Here is a 10,432-nt window from a genome sequence, read left to right on the forward strand (position 1 = left end):
TTCACCATCATACATGTTTCCTTACCATTTAATACGTTTGACAATGTGTCATAATATTTAATGGACGGACCCAAGTTGACTAGAATTTTCAAGTCTTTCAACTACCAAACTTTTCCTTTCCACTAAAATCATCTGTCCTCTGAATTGAATATAATTGATCATGTTAAACTGCCCAATAACATTGAAATTAGGGACCGCACTTTAAAAGAAATTATTTTTTCCCCTCTCTCTCTCAAAGCTGTGGTGAGTGCTGACCAACATCTCTCCTCTCAATTGGTTACTTTTTACTATATGTGTCAAACAAAAATATATAATTTTTAAAGACTTAAAGACTTGGGGCGGATAAACACTTTTGACAAAATAAATATATATATATATATATATATATATTGAAAATAAATTTAAAAAATTATTTTTGGTGATTGTCAAATATTCTAATATTTTTTAAAATATTGTAGATTTAAGTTCTATACGATTTGTTTTTAAATATTAAAAAATTGACATGTGTGAATTTTTAATTAGGTACAACCTCTTATATTTTTACATGTTACTGAACGCGGTTGACTAGGACGAGATATTTCAAATTTCTCAATTGGGTTAGTTTTTTTTTTTTTCTTTTCTTTTTAATAATTTGTGAGAGAAATGAAGTTGTGAGTAGGGGGAGCTAAGAATAGATTTGTAGAGATGTTTTGTAATATATTTCTAGTCCTGAGGAGAAAATGGTAAGTTTGTTTTATATCACAAAAGATTTATATTCATTTGATATGACCGGGTCAAATATAAGATGGAAAGAGAAGGTTATATATTTTGTCTCAAAAAGAAAAAGAAACCATTCTTCTTCAGCCTTCACAAGGGCTACCTTCTTTGGCTTTATGGCTTTTGAAAACAAATTATGTTACATTCTCTGTCCATCCTTTCTTCACTGTCTTCTTGTTTTTGTTTTCTTTCTTGTTTTACCAATTTGTTCGTTTTCTCAGCCTTATAAAAATGTAACCCTAGGTTCATCTCTCAAAGCAACTGAACAAAATAACTCCTACTGGGTCTCCCAATATGGTGATTTTGCTTTTGGGTTTCTACCATTGAATGGTAAAGATTTTTTGTTGGCCATTTGGTTCAACAAAATTCATGACAAAACTGTGGTTTGGTCAGCTAATCGCGATAAATTGGTACCTAAAGGATCCACAGTTCAATTTACTAGTGGTGATCAACTTGTGCTGAACGATCCTGGAGGCAATCAAATATGGACGCCAACTTCCTATAGAAATACTAATCGTTCCGTTTCCTATGCTGCGATGCTTGATAGTGGCAACTTTGTGTTGGTTGCTTCTGATTCTGAAATTTTGTGGCAAAGCTTCGATGCTCCTACCGATACAATTTTACCATCACAAACTTTGAATATGAGGGGAGTTCTTGTCGCTCGTTATTCAGAAACCAGTTTCTCTAGTGGAAGATTTCAACTTTTGATGCAAACAGATGGGAATCTCGTGCTTTCATCCGCTGCATTCCCTTTCGATACAATAAACATAGCTTATTGGGCAAGTAACACTACAGGCTCTGGCTTCCAACTTGTCTTCGACCCCATTGGTTCCATTTATGTCATTGCAAAGAATAATACCATTCTCACAACTGTGGTATCAAATATCCATTATTCACCACAAAATTATTACCTTCGGGCGATTCTTGAGCATGATGCGATTTTTAGATTGTATGTTTACCCAAAGACGACAAGTAATTCATCTATGCCTAAAGCTTGGACTCAAGTGTCAGACCCTGTAAACATCTGTATCATGGTCAGTGATGGTACGGGAAGTGGAGTTTGTGGCTTTAATAGCTATTGTAAGCTTGGAGATGATCAGAGGCCATTTTGCACTTGTCCACCTGGCTATGTTTTACTTGATCCAAACGATGAGATCAAGGGTTGTAAACCCAACTTTTTTGCTCAGAGTTGCGATCAATCTTTTCCTGAAACAAATGACTTTGAATTTGTTGCTTTGGAAAATACGAATTGGCCTCAGGGTGATTACGCCAATTTCAACCCAGTAAGTGAGGAATGGTGCAGAAATGAATGTTTGAATGATTGTTTTTGTGCACTTGCCACTTTCAGAAATGGTGAATGTTGGAAGAAGAGGTTTCCTTTCGTTTTTGGAAGAATGGATCCTAATGTTGCTGGTGAAAAATCTCTTCTCAAAGTCAGAAAACAAAACTCTACTTCCAAACCTAATAATCTTGTTCAGAATCAAAGGAATAAAACTACAATAGTCGCCATTGGATCAATTTTATTAGGAAGCTCCGTATTTCTAAATTTCATCTTATTCCTTCTCACTTTATTCATTGGCTACCGATTTAGAAAAAAGAAATCAAAGGTTGTTCAAAGAGACCCTTCCATTCTAAGTGTGAATCTAAGGATCTTTAGTTATGAAGAGCTCGACAAGGCCACAAGTGGATTCATCCAACAGTTGGGGCATGACTCTTTTACTACTATTTATAAAGGGATTATTAACTCTGAAGACAACAATAACTTGGTGGCCATTAAAAAGTTCAACAATGTGGTGCGAGATGGAGACCAAGAGTTTAAGGTTGAAGTGAGCGCTATTGCCCAAACAAACCACAAGAACTTAGTTCGATTGCATGGTTTCTGCAATGAAGGAGAACATAGAATGTTGGTGTATGAGTTCATGCAGAATGGGTCTCTTGAAAATTTCCTTTTTGGGACTTCGAAACCAAATTGGTATGCTAGAATTCAAGTTGTTTTAGAGACGGCCAGAGGACTATGTTACCTACATGAAGGGTGCAATATTCAAATCATTCATTGTGATATTAAGCCTCAAAACATATTTTTCGACGACTCTTATACTGCACGAATTGCAAACTTTGGCTTGGCAAAACTTTTGAAAAAAGAGCAAACTCGAACGCTGACAACAATCAAAGGAACCAAAGGATATGTAGCTCCAGAATGGTTTAGAAGTCTCCCCATCACAATGAAGGTTGATGTTTATAGTTTTGGGATATTGTTGTTGGAAATTATATGTTGTAGAAGGAGTTTCGAGGAGAAAGTAGAGGATGAAGAACAAATGGTGCCAACAGATTGGGCTTATGACTGCTTCAAAGAAAGGAAAGTGAAGATGTTAGTAGAAAATGATGAAGAAGCAAAGATGGACTTGAAGAGGGTAAAGAAGTTTGTAATGATAGCAATTTGGTGCATTCAAGAGGAACCATCCTTAAGGCCCACCATGAAGAAAGTTTTACAGATGATGGAAGGTGCTATCGAAGTCTCCTTTCCCCCTCACCCATCTTCCTTTATTAGTTCAATTTCATAATACTTTCTTTTCTATTGCTTACCTTAAATTATTTTGTCGGTCAGACTTTTTTTTTTCAATAATCGCGAGTTAATAAAGCTCAAACTATAAAAGAGAATGGTATTTTACGTCTCATCTCACAGGACGATGAATAGTGGAACAAAATAATACATTATTTTACCATTGAAAAGTTTATTAAGGTACACAGAGAACTCAATGGAGAGAGAATAAAACCAAAGACATGGTCGAATTAAACTTGAATCCATAAAAAAAAAAAAAATTGACAAATATTAAGGTTCACTGTTATAAAAGTGACGATGTTATGCTTTAATTGGTGATTCAAAGTCTTTACACCATGGTAAATTATTATTTCACATGTCCGTTGAAGATTTCGATGACGTGATTAAAAAAATTAGTGAAATAAAACCGTGATGGTTAAATTAAAAAAGGAAAAAAATTCTATAGATAGAAAATAAAACTATTTACAAAAATAACAAAAAAAAAAATATTGATAGATATTGATAGACTTCAATCAACGTCTATCAATGATAGACTTCTAAGACACTCATAAATTTCTATTCGTCTCTATCATAGAATATTAAAATTTTGCTATTTCTTTAAAATAATTTTCTTAATTTTTCTATTTTCGAGAATTCTCGTTTAGAAAATTATTTATTATTCAACTAAATTTTATGAAATTTCATTAGCTTTACAATTATATAAGATTATAAAGAAATTGTTATGAATTTTCGGAGATAGTAGATGAAATTTTAAGTAATATTATGGTTTAGTTGAGATTATGACTTTTAGAAATGTTTGAGATTTTCTAAAAATTATTTGAAAATTTAGAAATTTTTTATCATGTTTGAAAAATTGAAAGGATATTTTACATTTATTTTAAAATTGATGAAGTTTATGAAATATTGTTTCAGAAAGAGTGTGATTTTTAGCATGATTCGAAAAATGTTGTTAAAAAAAGAAAGAGGGTAATGATTAGGGGTGTTTAAATGACTCGACAATCCGAACAATCCACACTATCCAAGCCAAACTATAAGGCTGAGTTTGGTTAGTTTTATTTTTTGGTTGGGTTAGGTCTAGGATTGAATAAAAAAAAAATTGGGTTGACTCAACCCAATCTAAATTATATATATACTATGGATCTTTTTAAATATAAAAAATATTTAAAAGTCTTTACACTTTATAACAAAAGGTTACGAGAGTATTTTTAGAATTTTTTCTTATAAAGTATAAATATTTATCAGATTTCTATTTAAAAGATTTTTCCTGTACATTATTTATTTATATATATATATTTCTTTTAGAATTAAAGAATTTGTGAATTTTTTATATTTTTCTTTTAAGACTGTTTGTTTTTTTATAAGATTTTTAATAGATATTAAAGATAAGTATGTAAGAATTTAGTTTTATACTATTTTAGTTATTAGATATGTGTTGTAAATAAATTTAAGTATTTTAAATTAATAAGAAAAAAACAACAATAATCAAACAACCCAACCCAACCCAAAATTTGAAGGTTGTGTTGGGTTGGAGACGGTCGTTTGGATTGCCAACTTAACTGACCCGAATTTTTGGATGATCCAACAAAAAGTCACAACCCAACCAAACCAAAGATACACCCTTGATTTGAGGAATGTTGTATTAGAATTGATGAGATTTATGAGATCTTGAGTTGAAAGTGGTTTTTAATCAACCACTAGATCTATGTATCCATTGTAATTATCCATATGTCATATGAATGTGTTTCTATAGTGTACTAGTGCCAAGGTCGCAAAGGATGTAGGGAAATGTATGAGCTATTGAATGTCAAATTTGATTTTTTGAATCTTGATCTCAACTTATAGGAACCAAGACGTTCTCGTGTTACTTCCAGGACTATTACACGTTCAAGAGCCAAGAAGCTATTATTATCATTAAATTCTTGTATACAAATAGAGATGAATTCGGTTGAGGGGATTCAGGCAATAACAATTTCATATGGTTCTACAACATTTTGAAACCTATTAACTAAATTGAAACCAAACTCAATAATTAAGATATGAGTTTGTAACATTTTAAAAATAAATATATATTTTTTCCTTAATTTTATATCTTATTAACTTTTTAGAGTGGAGATCTCATAAGTTTGCAATTCTCTAGAGTACATACTTCATTCTGCTCCTTGTCCTAAAGGTCTCTTAAGGATAAAAATAGATTTTCTCAGAAACATTTATTCTAAGGACTTACTAGTTTATCATAAAAGTTCCCTAACCCGCACATCTCCCCATCTCAATTTATTATTTTTTACTAGGAGTGTTTTAAAAAAAATCCGATGATCTGAAAAAACCGATCAACCCAACTCAACTTATTCGGTTTGGGTTGAGTTATGAATTCTTTTGGATTAGGTTGGATTCAAATAAATGAAAATTTTATGGGTTGGTTGATTCATGGTTCACTTAAAATAACCCAAACCAACCCGAACTTTTTATTAACTTTAAAATGTAATTTTATTTTGCTTATGTACAATTAGATATACATATATTTATTTTAATTTTTTTTTTAATTTTATCAGTTTTTGGACAATTTATTCTTCAACAACTCTTAAAAATAGTTTTTTTTCACTTTGAAAAAAGATTATATATTGTATAAATTGAAATTGAGTTGTTAATTTTAATTCATATATGAAAATAGTTAAATTGAATTTTTACATTTAACATTTTACTTACTTTTATAAAAAAAATAAATAAATGAATCGAGTAATCCGAACCAACCCAACCCAAATATTTCATGGTTGGGTTGGATTGGTTTCATTTTCTAATAGGGTTATTTGGCTTGAAAAAATTTACAACCAAAACAATTGGATTGGATCTAAAAAGTTCTTCAACCAAACCCAGGAACACCACTATTTTTTTACTGTCAATCTGAAACATTAAATTTAATTTAACGCCCAAAGTTGACTAGAAATTTTAAGTCTTTCCAATTGAATCAGTTTTGTTTTTAAAAAGAAGTTATATCAATTTATATTAAAAATTTTGAAGATTATATCAATTAAAATCTTAACGTCAACACGAGTCCGTTATCATGAATATAGTACTATCAACTTCAAGATGTGGGGTCAATCTCTGACCTCACATATTCTAAAAAAAAAAAATTAACAATTATATCCATTTAAATTTTGAAAAGTGAATAAGTTAATTTAAATTTAAATCATCCATTACTATGCTCGGTCAATAAACATCATATGAGGTTATAATTTTATCAATTATATTACTAAATTTTTATATTTGAATGAATTAGTCAATTTTAATAGTCCATTTTGTTAATATATCATTAAAGAAGTCTACATGTATAAAATTTAAGCATGAACTATTTTCAACCGTAAACCAAATAAAGTTTACATTAATTCACTTAAGATAATGTAGGAGTTTAATTGATACAATCGTAAATCTTACATGATATTCTTAGAATAAATTCCTATAATGAAAGTGTTAATTGACACATTTACAAAAGTTTAGAGTTCAAATCTTTACATTTAGTGTGACAATAGTCCCACATTAGATATGTAAGGAGAAGATTCATGTTATATAACTGAGGATATAATTATCTTCGATCAATGATATATGATATCATCTTTTGAGAGAAATGAAAAACAAAGACACAAGAGTTATCCATAAATTCTACTAACAATATCTCTCCCCTCATTTATTATTTTTGATTATGTCAAACCAAAATATAACATTTAATTTCAGAACCACAGTTGACTAGAAATTCCAAGTCTCCCAATTGGGTTTTCTTTTTTTTTTTTCCTCTCTAAAAAGCTGTGGTAAACCAACAAGTCTCTCAACTACTGTTATCAGGACAATTCTTCTAATCAGACTTGGTAAAAAATAAGTTGGAAAGTTTGTCAAAAGAAAAAAAAAAGATTATATATTTGGACTGTTATCACACCATTCTTCTTCACAAAGGCTGCCTTCTTTGGCTTATGGCTTTTCAAAACAAATCATCTTACTTTCTCTTACCACCCTTTCTTCACTGCCTTCTTGTTTTTCTTCTTGGTTTACCAACTTGTTCGTTTTCTGAGCCTTATAAAAATGTAACTCTGGGTTCATCTCTCACAGCAACGGAACAAAATCACCTCTATTGGACCTCCCAATTTGGTGAGTTCGCTTTTGGATTTCTACAGTTGGAAAGTAAAGGCTTTTTATTGGCCATTTGGTTCAATAAAATTGAAGAAAAAACGGTGGTATGGTCAGCAAATCGCGATAAATTGGCACCTAAAGGATCCACAATTCAATTTACTGGTGGTGGGCAACTTGTGCTGAACGATCCTAGAGGCAATCAAATATGGACGTCAAGTTCCTCTGGAAGTACTAATCAATCTGTTTCCTATGCTGCGATGCTTGATAGTGGCAACTTTGTGTTGGCTGCAACTAATTCTAAAATTTTATGGCAAAGCTTTGATGTGCCTACCGATACGATTTTACCATCACAAACTTTGAATATGGGCGGATTTCTTGTTGCTCGTTATTCAGAAACCAATTATAAGAATGGAAGGTTTCAACTTCGGATGCAAAGTGATGGGAATCTTGTGCTTTACCCCAGAGCATTCCCTTTGGATATAGTAAGTAAGGCTTACTGGGCAAGTAACACAATAGGCTCTGGCTTCCAACTTGTTTTCAACCTCTCTGGCTCTATTGATGTCATTTCAAACAATAATACTATTCTCATAACTGTGGTATCAAATACCCTTACGCCACAAAATTTTTACCTTCGGGCGATTCTTGAGCATGATGGGATTTTTAGAATGTATGTTTACCCAAAGCCCACACATAATTCGTCTATGGCTAAAGCTTGGTCTCAAGTGTCAGACTCTATAAACATTTGTACCATGGTGCATGGTGGGTGGGGAAGTGGAGTGTGTGGATTCAATAGTTACTGTAGACTTGGGAATGACCAGAGACCATTTTGCACTTGTCCACCTGGCTATGTTTTACTTGATCCAAATGATGAGATCAAGGGTTGTAAACCCAACTTTATTGCTCATAGTTGCGATCAATCATTTCCTGAAACTGATAACTTCGAATTTGTTGCTTTGGAAAATACCAATTGGCCTCAGGCTGATTATGGCTTTTTCAAACCAGTAAGTGAGGAATGGTGTAGAAACGAATGTTTGAACGATTGTTTTTGTGCAGTTGCCACTTTCAAAAATGGTGAATGTTCGAAGAAGAGGTTTCCTCTAGCTGATGGACGAATGGACCCTAGTGTTGGCGGAAGAGCACTTCTCAAAATTAGGAAACAAAACTCTACATTCCAACCTAATAATCTTATACATAAATCTACTATAGTCGTCGTTGGATCAGTTCTATTAGGAAGCTCTGTATTTCTCAATTTCCTTTTATTCCTTTTCACTTTATTCGTTAGCTACCGACTTAGGAAAATTAGGAAATCAAAGCTTGTTCAAGAAGATCCTTCCATTTTATGTGTGAATTTGAGGATCTTCAGCTATGAAGAGCTCAACAAGGCCACAAATGGATTCATTCACCAGTTGGGGCATGGCTCTTTTTCTACTGTTTATAAAGGGATTATTGACTCTGAAGACAACAATAACTTGGTGGCTATTAAAAAGTTAGACAATGTGGTGCAAGAGGGAGACCGAGAATTTAAAGCTGAAGTAAGCGCTATTGCTGGAACAAACCATAAGAACTTAGTTCGATTACTTGGGTTTTGCAATGAAGGAGAACATAGAATGTTAGTGTATGAGTTCATGCATAATGGGTCACTTGTAGATTTCCTTTTTGGGAATTCGAAACCAAGTTGGTATACTAGAATTCAACTTGTTTTAGGGACAGCAAGAGGACTATGTTATCTACACGAAGAGTGCAGCACTCAGACAATTCATTGTGATATTAAGCCACATAACATCCTTCTGGATGACTCATTTACCGCACGGATTGCAGACTTTGGTCTGGCAAAACTTTTGAAAAAAGATCAAACTCGAACTCTGACTGTAATTAGAGGAACCAAAGGATATGTAGCTCCAGAGTGGTTTAGAGGCCTCCCCATCACAGTGAAGGTTGATGTTTACAGTTTTGGAATATTGTTGTTGGAGATTATATGTTGTAGAAGGAGTTTCGAAGAGAAAGCAGAGAATGAAGAACAAATGGTGCTGGCAGATTGGGCTTATGACTGCTTCAAAGAGAAGAAAATAGAGATGTTGGTAGAAAATGATGAGGAAGCAAAGATTGACTTGAAGAGGGTAAAGAAGTTTGTGATGATAGCAATTTGGTGCATTCAAGAGGAAGTATCCCTAAGGCCCACCATGAAGAAAGTTTTACAAATGTTGGAAGGTGCTATTGAAGTCTCTTTTCCTCCTGGCCCATCGTCCTTCACTAGTACAATTTCCTAATGCTTTCTTTTTTTTAAGGTGGTGTTGAAGTTTCTTATGTGCCTCACCCATTTCATTTATCACTGCAATTCACTAACATAATTGTCTTCCATTAATAAATAATAAGATGCACATCTAAACTTGTTCTTTTTAAGAAAATTGCAGTAGGTGGTCGAATAGCAGCATGATTTTGAAATTTGACCATTATTTAAAAATATTGATATATGACCATTTGATTACTTTGGAGGGTCCATCACTAAAAATTGTTTCTCCATTTTACTCCGTAAGCCACAAAGTACATCTCTAATTAAAAAAGGGGGCAACAGACAAATGTCTAAATTTTTTTTTTAAAAAAAAAAAAAAAAAAAAAAAAAAAAAAAAAAAAACGTTTTTGAAAAATGTCTAATTCTAATTTTTATTTAATAAATGTCTAAATACCTATATTCTTTAATTTATCTAATTCAAAATAGACCAATCTACCCATCCCGAAAATCGATATTATTTTAATTCAATAAAATCAAATTGAATGAAAATAAATCTAATCTAATAATCAATGGATAAAATGGAACTGAAACAAAATATTAAAAACAAATTCCTATAACTATGGAGTATTTTTAAGGAAGTCTAACTAAATTCAATAACCAAATCAACTAGAACAAATAAAATATATTATTTCAAACAAATTTCAAGGATTATTTAAAATAAAATCTAATTAACTAAAATAATCAAAGCAAATAAAATATAAAATATGATC

General features: G+C 32.0%; 2 protein-coding genes across 2 annotated transcripts; both read left to right on the forward strand.

The window, feature by feature from the left end:
- Positions 1–775: 775 nt before the first annotated feature.
- On the forward strand, positions 776–3,424 carry LOC120089254 (G-type lectin S-receptor-like serine/threonine-protein kinase LECRK3). Its single transcript, XM_039046676.1, has one exon. The coding sequence runs from the start codon at positions 873–875 to the stop codon at positions 3,315–3,317; it is 2,445 nt and encodes an 814-aa protein (XP_038902604.1). The 5' UTR covers positions 776–872; the 3' UTR covers positions 3,318–3,424.
- A 3,802-nt stretch (positions 3,425–7,226) lies between these two features.
- On the forward strand, positions 7,227–9,941 carry LOC120089389 (G-type lectin S-receptor-like serine/threonine-protein kinase LECRK3). Its single transcript, XM_039046841.1, has one exon. The coding sequence runs from the start codon at positions 7,276–7,278 to the stop codon at positions 9,697–9,699; it is 2,424 nt and encodes an 807-aa protein (XP_038902769.1). The 5' UTR covers positions 7,227–7,275; the 3' UTR covers positions 9,700–9,941.
- Positions 9,942–10,432: the final 491 nt, after the last annotated feature.

Source organism: Benincasa hispida, chromosome 10 (assembly GCF_009727055.1).
Source record: "Benincasa hispida cultivar B227 chromosome 10, ASM972705v1, whole genome shotgun sequence".
Taxonomy (NCBI): Eukaryota; Viridiplantae; Streptophyta; class Magnoliopsida; order Cucurbitales; family Cucurbitaceae; genus Benincasa; species Benincasa hispida.